Source organism: Notothenia rossii (genome assembly GCF_949606895.1).
Source record: "Notothenia rossii genome assembly, chromosome: 6".
Classification (NCBI taxonomy): Eukaryota; Metazoa; Chordata; class Actinopteri; order Perciformes; family Nototheniidae; genus Notothenia; species Notothenia rossii.
In genome coordinates, this window is record NC_136909.1 from 14,464,671 (window position 1) to 14,484,044 (window position 19,374).

General features: G+C 40.3%; 1 protein-coding gene across 1 annotated transcript; it reads right to left on the minus strand.

Annotated features, from left to right (window-relative positions):
• Positions 1 to 910: 910 nt before the first annotated feature.
• On the minus strand, positions 911 to 18,279 carry tmem161b (transmembrane protein 161B). Its single transcript, XM_079686232.1, has 12 exons — positions 18,060 to 18,279; positions 13,871 to 13,974; positions 11,648 to 11,728; positions 10,235 to 10,332; positions 9,937 to 10,093; positions 8,297 to 8,448; positions 8,147 to 8,207; positions 7,892 to 8,032; positions 5,901 to 6,014; positions 4,633 to 4,807; positions 3,691 to 3,787; positions 911 to 3,588 (listed from the first exon to the last, which is right to left on the minus strand). Exons 1-12 carry the CDS (start codon positions 18,060 to 18,062, stop codon positions 3,299 to 3,301), a joined length of 1,473 nt encoding a protein of 490 aa, XP_079542358.1. The 5' UTR covers positions 18,063 to 18,279; the 3' UTR covers positions 911 to 3,298.
• Between the last annotated feature and the right edge of the window lie 1,095 nt (positions 18,280 to 19,374).

Consider the following 19,374-nt stretch of genomic DNA (forward strand, 5'->3'; position numbering starts at 1 on the left):
GATGACACACAATTACAGTATTATTGAGCACCATTATTCAAAGACTACTAAATCCAAAAGAAAATAATCTGCCTTCAACCTTGAAGACCCAAATAGGAGCCGATGTAAAGAATGATGAATAAAGCACTAAGGTTTTAAGAAAGGGGCATCTGTGTTGACCTATTTTGTAACTCACGGTCCAACCCGTGTGCAGGGCATATCATTTCCTTCGAGCAATTTTCAGCATGAATTCAAGGCCATTCCACAAGAAGCAGCTCTGCAGTAAAGGCCAAACACATATTTTAAAACCACTTTATTGGACAGTTATTCTTTACATTCTGACTGTAAAAAAAAAAATCAGTCACATTAGCTTCTTTCCTGTAAAAAAAAAACAGCTGTCATGTTAGATTTGAACAAAGCACAGTTTACAAGTGAACAGTTTTGTAAAACACAACATGCCAAATGATACGCTTACTGTTTTGAACCACAAGTCAAGGACTTTAAGCTTTCTTGGCATGATTTAAAGGAAAGACAAGAGATCTAACAAGAGAGACATTGAGTCAATGAACTATTTTACAACAAGTCTTTGGTGATTATTTCTGAAGTTGTGAGTCATTCTCTTGCATGGGCCAGAGTATCATTCACATTTAATGGGACTACTAGTTTGCTGTCCGTTTGATGTGTTGAAAATGGATGTATAACATTAGCAGACTGTCTTTGCAGCATCTCATGACTGTAAGCTGACCCACTTTGGAGCATATCATTCAAAAGTAAAAACAAAAAAGGACTTTAGATAATTCCTTTGACTTTACTTGGAGTCCAGAATGATTGCAGCTTTATAAATGAACCCACCTCCTTGTGTCGATACTGCTAAGGCCCTATGTAAAGCCAGTCATAGAGCATGAAGATACAAAAATAAAAAAGGACAAAGTAAAGAACATAATTTATTTAAGAGAAAATCTAGAACAGAAATAAATACATGAAAGAACAATGTGTGTAATTTACTTTGTGAACTCAACAATGAATTATAAACACTTCAGTGGTAACAAACAGAAGAAACATCGCCTCATCAGGCCACTGAATTCTGAAAGTATCCCAGCTACTTCTTAACGGACCAGACAATTAAAAAAAGGTTAATCTGTAACTGATTTGTCGAACACGTTTTTTTCAAAATTGATTTAAACCATCATGCCCCCCGCCCCCCCCCAAATAACAAAATCATGTGTTCGCTGTTAAAATTAGAAATGTTTACAGGCCTCAGCATGTGTAATAAATACAAAACAAAGATAAATCAATCAAAAATAATCATTAGGATAAATTAGATTTAGCTTGAAAGGTAGATTAAAAGATGGTAGTAGACGAGGAAAGACTTCAGGAAGTGCAGAGGTGTTAAATCAACTCACCATACAAATTATTTTCATGAAAAACAATCTAGAAATTAGGCAGGATGGATACATTCATTATGTGCATAATCCCCATCTTTAAAAAAAAAGAAAAAAAAAAGACGATTTCTAAGACTTTTGACATCAAGAGCTAAAAATGAGATAGAGCTGCTTGAGGTTGTAAAATATGTCCTGTACAAAAACTCATAGAGCTGCAATTCAGAAATTACAGCTCTATGATATAATAACGACCACATTAAATGCCACCAGATTGTGTGATCTGTAATTCATCTGGCACCACGTTCCTGGAAGGGCTGGACAATCATAGGCCCTTTGACTCTTAGTGCAGACATTTACCCACCAAATAATTACAGTATGCAAAGACACTGTAAATGCTGTTATGTCTCGATGGAAACCAGGGCTTGAGATTCCCCTCTTTATTGAGATGGAACTACAGAAGAAAGAAGGCCGCAGAGTTGTAGTCAGTTAAAGGTTTAAACACTAGCAGACACCCAATCTATAGCCATCCGGACAGGGGAACAGACTCACTTGGCACTTTTACAACTTTTGATCCATTAGAAAAAGAATAAAAACAGCTGTTCTCAAATGAGTTTAAAAAAAAGCAAAGGATGGGTAACATGTCAAATGGAAAGCAGAACATAAAGGCGGTAGTTCACCAACAGTAGTTGACATCATCTCCTCTTGATCACAATGCCCTTTTAGATTACAGCTGACCTACAGCAGAGATCCTGTACATGCAGACAGACACATGGAAACCAGCACAAACCTGGGCTGAGCCCTTAGTGCTGTCCTCCCTTTGAATCGTCTCTGCTGTTAAAAAGAAAAAAATCTCATAAACTCTAAAATGGCTCAGTTAAAACCAAGAAGGTTACGACGCAGTTTAAAACACTTAAATACATCAGTTTCAAGTCAATGAGTTATACATCTCCTCTTCCTCCTCTGCAGTTCTTCAGAAGTCCACTCTCCGACGCTTTTTAGCTGAGAACAGCCCCCCCCCCCTCCTCAAACTGAGGCGTACTGGTCCTTGACACAACATTTTAAGACTATTCCAGACACTATCGAGGTCCGTGGCAATCAAATTTAGACATTTTAGTAAAACAGGCAATTTTGTTTCAACGCACATATTTTTAAGTTTTGATCAAAAGGACAAACAGGGGGCACAAGTACGTCGACCATTGTTTTCCCCCAAAAACATACAATAACAAAATGTGATTTTAAGGCTCAAATGAAGTCACAAACAAACGCGTTATTTGTGACCTCTATGTAGCTCCTTCACGTTGTATCACTCAGGGAAATAAGCCCCATTATGGCCTGTAATGACAGACTGGAATATAGATAGTTGACTGACTCTCATTGTCAAGGCCCCGCACATACGTACCAAACCATAACACTTAAACAGCATGGACCCAGTCTTGCAGAGTGTTACATGAAATCAGTTGTGAAAAAAAGATCATTAATTAAAATCTCTCCTGACCCTGGTGGATTTAAGGAGAAATGCCACACCACATTTTAAATTAATTGTAATCAGCGTCTGAGATATATTACTTTACCTCATATGATTAAAATGTCACACAGCAAACTGGACCAATTTCTCATTACTATGGCAATACACTAATGACACATATTACAATTCTTCCAACTCCCGATTTAGTCTGTTAGGGGTTTAGAAACCTTGCTCTCCAAAATAAAAAGGTAATGGTTGTGTATTAAAAACAATGACAAGAGTTCACAGAGTCGTCTGTGGAGGAAGCACTGGAAGTTGAACCAGGAGCTCTGATGATATGGTCAGTCAGGGTTTAGTTGGTCAGAGGAAGGGAAGGGAGGATGTGTGTGTGTGTGTGTGTGTGTGTGTGTCATCATTAGGCCTCTGTTTTTCTACTCAGTCCTTTCTGATTGGGCCCGACACAGGGTGGGGGTTATCCCGCCATGAGATACTGATGGTAGAAGAGACCAAAGAGGGAGGTGGAGAAGAGGCAGGCAGCAACCCACCAAGTGAAGAAGGAGAAGAGGCCACGGAAAAGCAAGGGGCTGAAGACAGTCCGCAGGCCCCCCAGGGCCACCGACAGCTGGGCCACAGACCCCTGGGCTGCTGTTTCTACCGCCGGTGGGGGGGCTGCTACAGGGGCCGCCCCCATCACAGAGTCAGAGTTAATTTCATAGATGCAAGGCAGGTCCTCTGTAGGGTAGACCCACCAGGAGTGTCCACCTGGAAGACAAAGGATGACATTAGATACCATTTATGGAAGGTAAGAGATATTTCAAATTGAAAAAAAAAAAAAAAAAAAAAAAATGACTGATCATGACTCACCTAAGGTTTTTAGCAGCAAAGTTGTATGCAGCAGCATCACCAGCGGTGCCACATACTGTAGTGCGATTACACACAAGTAGTAAAAAACACGAGCAACCTGGGTGAGAGTGGAGAGTTAGAATTAGATTACTGTGTGGTTTTACACAAACTGTTAACCAGAACATAATGACACACTCAGATATCTCCTCAAACATCAACTTATGTGAGGAATGGGATCCAACACAACAGAGGAATCAGTCCACTATATACAGTCGTCGCAATTTCAACAGAAGTATTTGGTCAAAAATATTTTGATTTTCTCCATATCGTTCAGCCCTTTGGACAATAACAGTTTTAAATATGTTGTATCTGTTGATATTTTTTGTTTACAGAGACCCTTTTACCAAGTCTAGAAATTAAATCCATCTGAAATACACAATATTCACAGCACACCTGTGTTTGCTGCACCACATAATCTAATTTGTACTTTAATGTATAATAGTATTTGTGCACATAGCGAACAACAATACGAGTTATAAGATAGGCTGTGGTTGTCTTCACTCGACCAAACAGTCAGTACTTTATGTTGGGAAGGGGCTTTTGAAAGCAATGATAGCAGGAGCTGACGCATTGGGCCACAACACACTCACTGATAATGTATCCTATTTCCAAGTGCACTACAGGTGGGCTGCATGCCTCCTGCATAATGCAGGCCCTGTGCACAGTTTTAGACTTTGTTCCTTAATTCACAAAGACAGGCCCCTGGATGTGTCTATATTTGCTCTAAGTAAAAGGGCTTATTTTATTCTCCAACCCTGCAAAAGCAGCAAGGTGGCCCCATCTAAACGCTCACTGTGTGTCTAAACACAGCTCTGCCTCTTAACCCCATCCACAGTGTGCCATGTGTTAAATGGGATAAAGTTATCTTTTTGTGTTTCTAAATAAATCCATCCTCTTATTCACCATCTTCTGCAGGTCAACGGTACTTATGCGTCCCGCCTCCTTCTTCATCTGGTCCACACCCTTCTGGGCCAGGTTGAGGTAGGCCTGTAAATGGTGTCTCATCATAGCGAGTCGGAGCACACACATCAGTATGATGGCCCACAACCGTAACGTATCATACGTATCCTCCGTCATCCTGGTGATAATGGAAAGACAGGAGCGTGAGGAGACATGATGAAGGGATGGCAGCTTTCAACGCATCATGCATCTGCTCCATCATTTGGATATATACGCAGAGACAATGAGAGATAATAAGAGCAAATGATTCATATAAAACTCAAAAGAGAAGGAAAAGAGGGTGGAATGGAGAGAGAAAAAAGGAACAGAAGGATATTGTATCAGGAAATCTGGCTTTATGGTGTTTGACCTTGATGGTGTCAGTCACTGCTGGCAGCAGAAACAAGTTGGCACATGACAGAATTCAAACCTACAACTAATGAAAGAAGTAATGTTAGAATGAAAAGGCAGCTAACAAATGACAGCAGTTAGTGATACAATAAAGAGCTTTCACTGAGGTATGACTATATTTGCTCACACTCTAATCAAACCCAAGTAGAAAATGTGTGTATTGCCATTTCACCTCCAAGCTGAACACATTTCTTATCTCATTGAACCATTGTAAATCTCATTTTCATGACTGCTGTTGCATCGTTTCCATCCAGTTTCCTACACAAGAGCCACAATCACTTTTATATTCACAGCTGGCCAATGTTGTCCTACCCCTCCTGTTTGAATGGCAGCTAATTAGCGAGCTAGCTATAAAGGGAGTCAAACTGGCTGGCCTATCAAGATCACTCAACAGAACACTATCAGCACACTGTTGTTTAAAAAAAAAAAATGTATGGCAATCTTGCTTGAGCTGCAAACCATTTTACCATAGGCTTATTAGTTATGCTCCCTTATTATAATTAGTAATATAGCAAATACATTTGTTGTTATTAACAGCATTCAAAAAAAGTTAACTAAAAAAAAGTTTCTCTTCCAATCAAATGTTTTTGGTTTTAAGCACACTAACTATGGCTATTTATATAAACACGCAAGAATGTGTCTCGTCACAGCACAGAGAACATATCATATTCATGAGCAGGAGAATTATAGTAAATAAAAAACACAAGCGGTGTGAACAAGACATGTGTCAGAATGGCAACAGCACTTGCAGTATTGTGTTCATCGATCATTTAATCATCCATTAAACTCTTATTTTCAACCAAATAACTCATTTTACTTACAAAGGCAAATTCCCCTTTTCCAGATAGGGGTTTATTAGGTAGTCCTTGGTAATGGGCCTCACCCACAGCAGGACCATGATAAGAGGGGACAAGAAGTTGATATGAAGCAGAGTCCTAGAGAAACAGGGAGGTGAAGGAAAAGATGCAGAGTTACATTAAGAATTCAAAGTGGTAGAAAGAAAATCCAACCGCTTTTTTCCACATTAACAGCCAGTGTCCCAGGAGACTTCTGATGATCCACTTTTTAATCTAGAAGTTTACATAAGGACAAATATGGTCCAGCTTTCCATAAGAAGGTGGGAAGATAACCAAGGCTAGTATTTTGAAGGGCTTGGAGATAATCTTGTAGTGACAGCGTCTGAAGGTGTAAGCTCATGAGGTAGGAATGGATGAGGAGGCCATTTTTGGAAAAGTCTGCAATGCGAAAGTGGATTATCTGGATGTGACGTGCTCCCTTTAATTGACACGTCAACCAGGGAGTTCTGAAATAGAAATCTGCCCCAACTGAGGAAGTCTTCATCTGACTCAGTCGAGTACAATGGCACTGTGTTTGGCTTCTTGGTACTCCAAGGCAGGACAGGTGGGTACTTGAGCAATGTGTGTGGCCAATTTGAGCACATTGTGTTTTAATTAAGCCCAGAACCACAGACAAAACCTACAGCACACTATAATTTAGACCCTCCAGAAAAACGCGATCCTGCGATCGCAGAATTTACCGCATAATCAGCAAAATGGCGCAGATTTTTAAAAGGCCGCATATTTATCAAAAGGCCGCATAATCCCCGCATTTTTCCACACAAAGTTGAGGGAAAAAAAAGTTAACTTTTCTTGACCATAGACTGTCTTGAGGTGAAGTAGTGATGATGACGTGACGTCATCAGCTCGCGCATCACAGAAGGTAAACAACACCGTAGAGTGAACGTGTGGAACTCACACAACGAACATTTCTGCTAAAGACCGGGCAAAGCAGTACCCCGATGTCTTTCACGAAAGTCGGGGGAAACTATTCTGCACCCCGTGCAACTGTGTGTTGGAGCATACGTCTTAGAGAAAATCAACAGTGACGACCCACTTTGATTCAATCAAACATTCGAAAATGCTTTCTGCTGCTGCGGACAAGAAAGCCAAACAACTCACGTTCACCGAGGGATCAACCTCCAAAACCCTTTCGAGGGCTACAAGAAACGAAGTGAGTAGCCTACAAGATTGAAGCTGGTCAGATAACGAACGAGTAAATGAAAACAGAATGAGGCGGAGAAGTGTGTGTGTGTGTGTGTGTGTGTGTGTGTGTGTGTGTGTGTGTGTGTGTGTGTGTGTGTGTGTGTGTGTGTGTGAGTGAGTGAGAGAGAGAGAGAGAGAGATTAAAATAGCCCAATTGCTTTTACAATAAATAAACATTGAATGTGTTTAAGTGAATAGGAAAGGGGTTTAACGTTAGTGGCAGGTTGTGTGTGAGAGAGAATAAATAAGACAGCCCAATATTAAAAAAAAATCTATTATTTTTCGCAACTTTCCGTATATTTTGCAACTTCCCGCAATTTCACCGCATAAAATCACATAAAAACCCTGAATGTTTAATCTCATAATCAAGGATTTTTGCCCGCGTTTTTCTGGAGGGTCTAATCCTTTGTTTCCATTATCATCAGAAACATATATATTCCATTGAACAGCGATTCATTTATGTGAGAAAAATAATCGACCTTCTGTGCTTTCACCTTAAATGCCGCGGAACATTTAGAGAAATAAAGATTTTGAAGGTTGATCCTAAAAAAATGATGTAAAACACAAAGAACCTGACAAAGGTTTAAAAAAAAAAAAGCCCCATTACAAAGTTTCCTGACCAGGTTCTGATCGTAAAAGTTGTGTCAACAAATATTTTCAAAGACTTTCCACCATTTATATTAAAAGGATAACAACGACTTTAAGTGTATTCAATGAGAAATACATGAGTTTGACCCCAGAAGGGAAGACAGACACTGTAGTGGACTTACTGTGTAAATCTGCCTGTGGTCAGATTGAGTGCATCGAGGTGCATCTGGGCCAATCGTAGACCAGGGAAAGTTAGGAATGCTCCAATCAGGGAGCAGAGCAGGGCCAGGATCAGCTTGAAGGTGAGTTTAGATATGGGACCCCTGTGAAAAAGAAAACACATAGTGAGATACTACAGTCGTTTTAGGAGTCATAAAGAATTCATGAAGGCAGAGAAAACAAAAAGGATACTATGAGAATACTGATGCTGTACTTACTGGGACTCCAAGCCCTGGTGCTGCAGAAACTCTAGAGCACTGTCGGAGAAGTTTGCAAATCCTAGAAAATGAGGAAAACGTTAAAGAGTGACCAAAAAGCAATAACATTCATTGTTAGCAACGAGAAAAATCATTGAGGAGAGAACTAACCTGTTTCAAGACCAAACTCCAGGTAGTTTTCAGTGACAATGAGAATGGCCATGGCTTTGACAAAAAAGAAGAAAGCAAAAGTAATGCAGAGTGAGCGCTCGCCTCCTTCCTCCAGCTTGAAGTAATGGGCCGTTATAGAGAAAAGGGTCTTTCTGTAGGGGGTTCAGAGTCAAGGGAAAAACATCTCCAGAGACACACAAGCACATCAAGCAAACCCCAACTGCTTTGCTGATATATTTGCAATGCCTTTTGCAGGTTCAAGGGAAATGTGTCGCAGCAAACAACCAATACAAAAGCTTCAGAGCACAGTCAAACATCTTTTCAGCACCAAAAATGTGTCTCAGCTTCATAAAAGCACACTGTGCATTCTTACAGAACCCTTTGGACCCTGAGACCCTTAATGCTACACAAAACCTGCTACTCAGCCAGTGTGGGTACAGAACGTGAGGGACTTTGGCACCTATGCATGCGATCAAGGATGTCATCATTTTCACTCTGCCCCTGTCAACCTTGATCAGACAGCTGAGGACAGAGCGTGTTTTCTAAAGAGAACCGTTTGCCTCGGAGATGGAAGGTGCAACATTTCAGGCGACAGCATGCCAATTGTTCACTCCCGTTAGTCCATTATAGGAATGGTATTCGAACCAGCGGAGTCTCCCTTCCCCCCCCCCCCCCCTTGTATTCAGCACTGTGAAGACAGCTGTACAAACACTCAAAAGGACGAGTTCAAGCCAGCATGGAGTTGAAAAAGAGGTTTTTGAGCCATCATGTGTTGGGCTACAATTAATAAAACACAGAGCTTTCCTATCAACATTGGGCAAAGGTGAGGATGAAGGAAGTCAAATGTATACATTCCAGTGAACTAGGGGGATAAGCGAGGTGCCATTAGATGCAGATACTTGACGACTGGCTAGCTCCAGGGCTGTCAGAGAAGGTTAAGGCAGTCGAGACGGCAAGTGTTTTAAACATACCATCAGGGCTGAAATAGGAAAACTGAAATCAAGTGTCCCATTAACACTTATACTGAGCCAACACATTCCATCATCTTCATAGTGCAAGTCAATCTATTGCCCTGTCTTCCCTCCTCCCCCTCCCCAAAGCATATCAGTCTGTTGGGCTGTGAAAATTGGGCCTCCAATCTCCGACGTAGGCAGGAAATGACACACCATCTGACTGAGAGAGCGGGGGCCTGACCAAGAGCACTGGAAAGATTGATCCCTGTGGTTGGTGGCGAGGTTAATGCATAACATTTAACCGTCATTCAGTGTAGCAAAATAACAGGCAGCTGTGGAGGATAAAGGTGCTGGCTGTCGAGCCAGTAGGAGCTCGAGCGGTCATTTTATGATCCCTCTCAAACCGTGCTGCATCCACACAATCAAGCAGGAAGGATTTGCTCTCTTATAGACAAAGACATGTTAACCTATGACATATATAGAATGTGGTGATGAATTGAAAATAAGGAAATTGTGAGAGCACGAAAGAGACTATAGAAAATACTTCCACTGAAACCTCATGTTGCCAACCCCACCCACATAATGACATATATGTGTTACCAATTTAAAGAACATTGAAAACCAAATCACGAGATAGATGTAAGAGTCAGATAAAAAGTATGTTAAGAGTGAGTGATGTAAGGATACAGGACAAAAGCTAGCACTAGCAGACTCCAGACCACACTGATGTTCATCTCTCCCGAGGGCTGAGCCACGCAGTAGTACAGCTCTGTTATCAGATAGACCACAGTCGCCGCTACTGTGAAATCCACCAGCCACTGGAACTCTGGGAAGTAGTGCAACGCTGGGGGCAAAGAGAATTTACTTTCATCATAATATTCAATAATAAAATATATACAGGCCAGTTTATGCAAAAGTGAAAAAGAGTGTGTGATTTAAAAGTTGATATTAAACTGTGGAGACATTGGCCCTCTTAGATTTATACCTAACGTGTCGACTTCTGTGATGCATTTCGTCTCCAGCTGTAAATCTATGTCCTTGGGAACTGTTACTGGCTTATGGTCAATGTGACCATTGAACTTCCTAAAGCAGAAAGGAGAGAGCAGCAAAACCGAGAATAGGGTCAGTATACCAGAAACAAGGACATTCAAATGTTAAAGCATTTTATTTGTGTATTCCTGTGAGGAAACAACAGTTAAATTAATGTTTCCTATTATACAATGAAAAGAAGGAACCACACTTTTCTGCACCCAATGCGACTCTGGCTTACAACGCTAACATTTGGCAGAGTTGTAGTTATTCCTGTTGCTACTAATACTATTGGACTATTCCATGACCAAAGGGGGCAAAGCATAGGCTGTGCTCGATATCTAACAGCAGGCGAATGCAGAGCTGTTCTTTAGGCTTTAAGAGCTGTCTGGTGGCCTCCTCAGTTCTGGGCTTTGTTTGTTCACCCTGTGTGCGCTAGATTCACAGCACAATACCACAGTAAGACTCTAGGGCCAAACATGCCCTGGACAGAGTTCATCTGTGAGGCACCTGACAGGAGAAAAGGGGCTCAGCTTCACCCCTGACTGAGGGAGTCGGGCGTTAAACAAAGGGAACCGAGCGGCATGGCACGAGCTGGCAAACGGACAGTTGTCCCATCTTTTCCTTGAAGGGATTACTGAGCATGTGGTGTTAGAGGGCCTCGCTGTACCTCATACAGGGCCGGAGAAAAGACTGTGCCCGAGTTAGAAGCTGGACACGGTGAGGAACAGTGAGGATTAACTCTCAGTTGTGACTTCAATTTAAATTCATATTTAAAAAGGATAGTACAAAGGAAACACCACTTCATTTATGTGTTCAACATATGGTTCAACTTCCACCTGCAGCCCGAAAAATGGAATAATATTGTTTTTTGAATTGCAAAAGTAGCCTTGATGGGAAATGATATGCCAGAATCAAAGCTTGACATCTGACCACTTTGAAGATATAATGCTGTTTAGAAGACTTTGATTTCAGAGAAGATGCAATCCTTTTAAAGTGTCAGCCCCTAAAATAGCCTAATAGTAATGGCTCCAAAAAACAGAACCAACTTTCCTCACATCCGCCAGACAGGGCCACTTCTAAGCCCGGTTGCTCTGAGCCTCGATGAAGAGCCATAAAGGAACAAAAACAGACTTCGGTCTCCTTACTTCAAACAGGCCTTAAATGAGCCACATAAACACATCAGCTTCATCTGTTTGCCGACAGGCCTGTGGTCTCCATCCATCTCAAATGTCTGCTTCTCATCTTTTCATGCCTCTCTGATGAAAGGGGTGCCTTTCGTACCTCCTCTGTGCCACTGCATTTCCCCAGCCCCAAAACAATAGCCCTTCTTCATTCCGGCCCCCGTCACCCCCCCCTCCCTACCTACCTGTCTTTCTTCTTCTGTCCTTTTTGTTTCCCAGCTAAGCTCCTCAACTCATCTTCCGTAGGGTGCTGATACCACCGCAGACTGTGAACAAAGAGAAGCAGAGGGATGAGGAACCAGGCTCCGACATGGACAGAGGAAGAAAAGGGGGACAAAATAAAGCAGAGATTTTTGAATAAAACAAAAACACACACACTGAACATACAAAGCAATTATCAAAACATTCAATTTAAAATATATCTACCACAATGGTTGCTTGGCATGGAAATAGTAAGTAATTAAAACTTTAACAAAAATGTATAATGCTTTGTGTGCTAACTGGAGTAGAGTTCAATTACTTACATTTACTTTACATCAAACATTAAAGCAATAATATCAAAAATATAATTGAAAGATGCTCTTGAAAGCACTTAAAGGTCACCTACTATACTGTTTTTCATTAATATATTATAGGTCGCAGATATATACAGAACATGCCTCTGATTGGCTGAAATACCAAACAGATCATTGTCGCATCCCATAATACCCTCTGTTTCAGCCCTGTTTCAAAAGTGCTGATTCTGGGTCTGTTACTTTAGATGAACATAAGGAGCCACTCCCCACAGCCCTCTGAGAGATATTTGGTTAAAAATAACACAAAGGTGCTCTAGGAGGAGATTCAGGTGATAAGGTGGCTGCTGATTGGCTAATGGTTACACAAGCCAAACAAATCGTTATGACATCATAAAGTGGCCAAAATCTGATCAGCTCATTTTCACAGGTTTTTATATAAATGGATCAGGAAAAAAAGTGAGAGAATCTTTTTTCCTGAACCTTTCCAGAATCTCTTTACACAGAGGGGACACATGTTTATGTATAAAAGACATGAACAGGTGGATTTTGCACAATAGGTCCCTTCTCATAGCCTTAGTGTGTAATAAATTCAAATTCAAAAGGGGCTTTATTGGCATGAAAGTTAAATTAAACAATGTTGCCAAAGCATCACAATACAAAATAATTAACAACATTAACATACATTTCAAATGTTTACTTATTATTGATGATATATATATACAGTGATACAATTACATTTCAACGTGTGCACGCGTGTGTGTGTGTGTGTCTCATTCACTGTCCCTCAGGTTGTGGCATGTGTATACATATTGGGCAGCAAGGTGTGCCTTGTCTCCTTCTCCTAGGAGTACTCTCAGTCTTGAGAGGTCATCAACCTCCTTGAAACCTGGGATTACAGAGTTCAACTTGTTCCAATAAATGCTCCTTACTTCGTTGAATGTTTGGCACTTCAGGAGGAAGTGCATCTCTGTCTCAGTCTCACCTGTCGTACAGTGACCACATGTTCTGTTCTCTTTTGGTTGCCAGGATCTTTTGAGTCTTCCTGTTTCGATTGCCAGTTTGTGGTCACTGAGCCTGTACTTGGTTAGGATCTGTCTCTGCTTTCTATCTCTGACAGTAGAGAGATACTCTGCCAGCTCATACTCCCTGTTTAATAGCTCTAAGCTTTATGATTAACTCCCGAACACACAGACACAAAACAGATTTTTATCAGAACTCCACTTTATATCCTCAAAACACATCTTAAAAGCGTGTGTGTGTGTGTGTGAGGCTTAACCACAGCAAGATTATCTGTCCTTAAGCTTGAAATGTGAGCTCATTTAAGAGCGTCCATTTGAAGACATTTCAGGCTCCTTGCTTGACTTTGTTTAGAAACCCTCTTGTCAGAGCATCTTAAGAAGCACTCTGCGTGGCAGAAGAGGAGAGAAGGAGCACAGCTTGTTCATCCCTTTGAACATTTATTTATTATGGAAAAATTAGTAACTAAATATTCTGGGGGGCCACTCTGGGCTTTAGGCCTAGGACAAAAGTTTTCAGAAAACGTTTTCAAAAATTGCCCTGAAAAGTGAAAAATAATTAATTATTAAATGTGTTCCAAAAAGTTGTTTACTGAGAAAACATGTGGCACTAATTAGAGGAAATGAGGCCGGCTCTTTTATTTTTATGCACCACCCTCTCGGGTCCTCCCAATATTTTGATACCCTTTGGTCTTCGCGGTATCATTTGATGACTCTTTTTTTCTTCTATATAAACCGTTCTGAACGCTGCAGTCCGAGTAAACATTTTCACTCCCATTGTTCAGAACTCTGAAATAAACTTCTTAGAGGTAAATTGAAGAAATTAAACTGTAGCATTTAAAGAAAGTGAAACAGCATGTACAGGATCCTGCCTTACCTGCCACTGCAGAGTAGCCATCTTGCGAAGGAATAATGAGGTATGATTTTCTGAATTACACTGGCCATTACCATGGTAACCACCAGCTGCACACCGATCACACCCTGTTGAAAAAGGAAGGGGGTTTAAAATCACATTTAAATAGTAATTGTGCATGACATAAAGCAGCTACAGATATGAAATACAGCTTTATATGGACTTAAAGGCTACACCATATTTTCCAAATGCAATAAGATTTTTAAAATGTTATTACCAATCTGAAAATGATGATGAAGTCATAGCATTTCTTATCATCTAGCAACAAAATCTAACTGTAAATGCATGTGATATTAGAAAATAATCTTGACCATGACCGCTGGCCTTTTCTATATCTTGACTATCATAAGTTCCAAAAACAAACAAAAAGGTAAAGAAAAGGTAGATTACGATGAAATGGGATAAGCATATTCACGGTCCCCAGGTTTTGTATGCTTTTGGCAAGACTGCATGGCTATTTTCTCTAGATGAAGTGTTTGATTTATAATGTGGCCAAAAGCAAAGCCTTAGCTAGACGGTAAACCCTTGAACATGAAACACCACAGCATGTTTTCTTTGTAAACACTGTAAAAGGGAAAGCTGTGGAAAGAATTGACTCAACAACCTTGATAAGGATTCAAAGCTCAAACCCAGAATGACCTTCATTTCAATATGAACAGAGATTGGGAGTGCGCTCTGTAGAACCAGGAGATACACACTTATTATTCAGACACACCAAGAAGAGGAAGAAGGCCGTTAGATGCCCCAAAACACTTTATATTACTACTTTCCTATTTTACTGAATGCCACTATGTGTTTAGTTTGTAGTATAAAAAGACCTAACTTTAAAGACCCCAATAGCTGTCAAACCAAAAAAGAAAAGCCATGGCTACCTTTGAGGCTACCAACATGCTTACATATCATCCCAACATCCGTTCCTGAGTGCCCTAACATGATTTTCAAGTGACTAGCAGATGTCCCTAACCACAACTCTCATGTGACATCATGGTGAGCAACATGATATGTTTAAGTGTCTGGGGCTTCCTAACACTAACTAAAGACACCTCTTCTCACATGATTAGTGAAACAGTTGAAGTGATGACCTTGTATTGGCTGACATGATTAGGTGTAAGGTTGCAGCAGGCCATTGCAAATTTGAAATAAGTAGGATGTAAGGGTTACTTTTACAAAACATAATCACAATGTTGAGTTAAAAAGGCATTTCATAGTTTACTCACCATTACAAGGTACCGTAGTTTGACTACATTTAGTGGTGTAAAATACAATGTTCACAAAAACACTCCAACATCTGTCACAATGACAGCCTCCATGTGCCCAGGAGAAAGAACAGCCTGCGCTCCTTTGGTAGAAACCCAAAGATTTAGCAACATAAGGAGCTCAATATCAACCCAGCGCACTAAGATCAATATTCACTTAGGCTTAAGAGGCCAGAATCATTCCCATCATGCAGCACTAATATCCTTTCACTTCAGGTAAGGTCTGCGGGTTGGCCTATCTTTTTGGGCAATCGGTAGGAATCATTGATATCTGTGCCTACACACTCTTGACCAGTGAGAGAACCAATTACCTAACTAATCCCCAATAGAAATAGTTATTTCCAACACAATAATCTTATATCTCCTTGAGCACCTAGGCAGTGAAACTACCCTTGCAAACTCATACCATAAATAAAGCAAACCGTCCTGTAGATTTCTTTGTTTACTCAACATGATGTTTGTTTACACATCAATAATATTAGTGTAAACGAAACTCCCTCCCCTTTCTCAACTTTACTCAATAGTACAGCCTACATTCACCCAATAAGGGCAATTCAGAATGCTATTTTCCTCTCGCCTAAGCTGCACTTTTGTGGATTCGAGAATAATTACACCAAAAAGAAATAAGTTTATCATAGAATGGAACATTGATTCAGTACATCATCCAAACGGACTCTGATTCTGAAAAGGTGTCTTCTGGGTCAGTCTGTCATCATGTGTGAGCTGTGACTTTTAGTGATGTATATTATCACCATCCTCTAGTTTTAGTATCTAATACTTTAATAGAGTTTTGCACTGGGCAACCATGCTTTACAGCATATTTTCTTAAATATATAATTAAACTTAATCTTGTACTATTATACAAATAAATTGGGTTTTTATGGCTACACTGCATGTAGTTGGACATATTAACCTAACCCCATACACATATCTGCTTTGATTATACCCGTCTGATTAGCAACAATAATGTATACACAATAATGAAATAAAAACTATAACGAACAACCCTGGGCATGATGCTAGTAAATGTCTTTCTAAATGATGGTTAACCCTATGTCAGACTGCTGTTGGTGTAGACTAAAGGGAGGAAGGAAATGACAACTAACAGGACAGGGGCTGAGTCTGGACTCTGCACTAGACCTATATGTTGGATTGGTCATGGGGATCCCCAGTCACCCAGCATGTGGTAAGCTCCAAAGTCTGAAGTCAATACCTCGTTTGGAGTCCCAGAGAGGAGTGTGGGTGCCATTAAAAATTGTCCTCGCTAAGATGTGATGCGTGTCCAAACCCAACCTTTCTGACGCAATACATTCTCCATGTGAGGGATGGTCATGATATATAGGTCAAAAGTAAACTGCCTTAGTTTGGTGGATGCTGACCACTCTCTGTGGGGACCCTGCAAGGATCTCTGGCCTGGGGGGAATTGAGCCAGCATGGACTCTCTTATCTTTCCATACCGCTTGACCCCCTCCACACAACAACTAAATTAAATCTGTAGGGGGTAAGACGAGGGAGCTGCAGTGATAACAACCACCCATAAGAGCTCCAACACTTCACTACTATTTTGGCAATGAAAGTAACTTTGAAGGAGCAAAACCGCTTATGCTTCCCTAGTTTAATTTATCTTGAAGTATTTATATTTCTATGAAAACTTTTCAACTATTAAGTATTTGACATCTAAGGTTACACTTTCCAATAGACACACTGCAGCTTTGGTTACAGATGGGACATAATGTATATTGGAATAGGCCTAATATTAATTCTGGAGTAAGTAAGACTGGAGGAAATCCTGGATGTTTCCTATTTCTAGGATATACTGCGATTAGTTTTTTTCACCCCATCCCCTTGTAATACAGTATACCTTGGTGGTGTTACAATACATTGGAAATATTCAGATTATCTTTGTTTTTCTACCAGCTTCCTTTCAAGAATGAACTACTACCTGTGCTGTGAATAGAGTCCTGTCCTAGCTGCTGTAACAGACCAGCATATTGTGGATATTCTGATTATATGATATGAAGAACACTAGAAATGTACTCATCAACATACTCATACCAACAACAAAAAAACCAAGAGGGTTGTTTTGGAGCTCCAAGAATTGTGAACTCATCCCATGTTACTGTTATTGTTATATGTATAGCTAACTGTTTGAGATTCGAGATACAACATGTGTTTTTGGGGAAAATGTTGGATTATTGGGTGCTAGAACAAATTCACACCATAATGAATGCCATTATAAATCTCCCTTCATTGACTTTTGGAAGAACCAACAAGTTTACACTGCAAACATTTTCCTGACAGGTTTTTAGAAACCCTTGAAATAAAATTGGAAATAACTATCAAGAGTACTCGACCGAATTTCATGAAATTACAAATAAAAGAGACCAAATGAGACTCATATCTGGTCAAAACATCCGGAGGTCAAACTGCGCAGGTCAGGCAGGTGAACTTTTCCCAAAGGTATCTTGCTACCGGCTTAGTGGCAACGTTATGCTAACCGCTTGTTGTATGATTTATACCGATTACTTGTCTTCAATATGTACCCTGAAACACAACCCAACACCAGTACACCCAGACATTGTATGCGAGTGAAAAACAATTGAAACAGCCACCAATATGAACTATTAACATCTGGATTGCAGTCAACGGTCCCTTTGAGCTAATGCTAGCTAAACCGCTACACTGACTAGCCGGCTACATGCACTTGCTCTGGTTAGCAAGCTAAGCTAACAGTACACTGCAATCGCAAGAACACATAGAATGAAAACGTCAATCAGTCAGCAAAGTCTAAATAGTAAGTAATCTGCATTACAACTGGTGTGAGTAAAATGCCTCCATCAATGCAATGCGACAATAAAGAGAAACCGTTGCGTGCAGGTGCTCGCTGTTACACTCACCATGTTGATGCAGTGCAGCTGAAACTGACTCTACCCCGACAACACTGAGCTCCCCGAGTCGGAAATCAAGTGGCGAGGAGCACATAAGCCCTTCTTGCGATGGTTATGCACAAACTGAAGGGGGTTCTCATTCAAATTGTCACCGTATCCTCGCAGACTTAGGTTACATCGTCCAAAATCAATGGATTCAACCTCCTCTCCCAAGTATTTTCAACTGCAGTAGAGGTCACGCTAGAACTCTGGGTAAGCCGGTGTCTTCCTATATGCCTGAGCAAAAAGAGTAAAATAAGAGGATTTAATTATTCAATTCACAACAAATAAAAATAAAACTGTTGCTATAAATTATATTGAACGAAGTTTTGTGTCTTACAATTCAAAATGTGGTTTAAAAATGTACATGGACATTATCATTTTGATTAGGATTAAACAGGATCTCTATAAGTATGCTTTAGGACCTCCGCAACCGGAAGAGAGCAAAGAGACACCACCACACATGACATATCAGTTCAATTGGTACTTACATCCATGATCAGTACCTACAACATCAGACAGTATACTTATATAGTCATGGCAGCAGATGCCTGTAGTCCCGAAGCAGTACGTCGACGAATAGGCTTTGACTTCATTGATTTACCTCGGAATGGGATTATTGATAGTATGCATTGTACTTTGCGGCTGTATGCATCAATAAGTAAAATATCTAGGTCTGTTGGCTGCATTCACTTAATCAAGGTGACTTTTAAGGGCGGCTACTTTTACATGTTTAAAGTTATTAACTGTGAAGCAATTCTGCATATCACGCCAGAGGCCTTTCAGAAAGATTGAAATTCATCACATGTATTTTAAAGCCTGTAGTCTCAAACTTCCAACAGAAGGAACACATAGGTTGGTTTTTGTGGTTGTATTTTAACATCAATGATAACAGTGCTTGGCAGTTAGTGCGACGTTTTAATCACTTGACATCTGATATGGAATCCTAATGATGCAGAAGGTTACTCTGTTTTGATAAGCGATGATTTATTCATGGGATGATTAGGAGCCAAATGTGCCAGTTGTAGTTTATGGAGCGTTCACCTTTTGCCATACTTCAACGTTTTTCTCCAGTGGTCTGGAAATTACATAATTATTATTATTATTATATACTTGATCTTAAAGTGTGTTTCGCAAGATATGGCCACTTGCATTTGCATAAAAAATTGTAAATATGGGGTTCTGCTAAAGTTTTAAAGGTCCCATGTCATGCCTTTCCGGTTATTACCCATCCCCTTGTGTGTTATGAAGGCTTGTATGCATGTAAACGGTCTGCAAAGTCACA

Coding starts and splice junctions, on each gene's coding strand:
- tmem161b (XM_079686232.1), bottom strand. Junction 10,333..11,647: donor GGACAGAAGAAGAAAGACAG/GTAGGTAGGGAG, acceptor TTTCTGCTTTAG/GAAGTTCAATGGTCACATTG. Junction 4,808..5,900: donor GAAAAGGGGAATTTGCCTTT/GTAAGTAAAATG, acceptor CATTATCACCAG/GATGACGGAGGATACGTATG.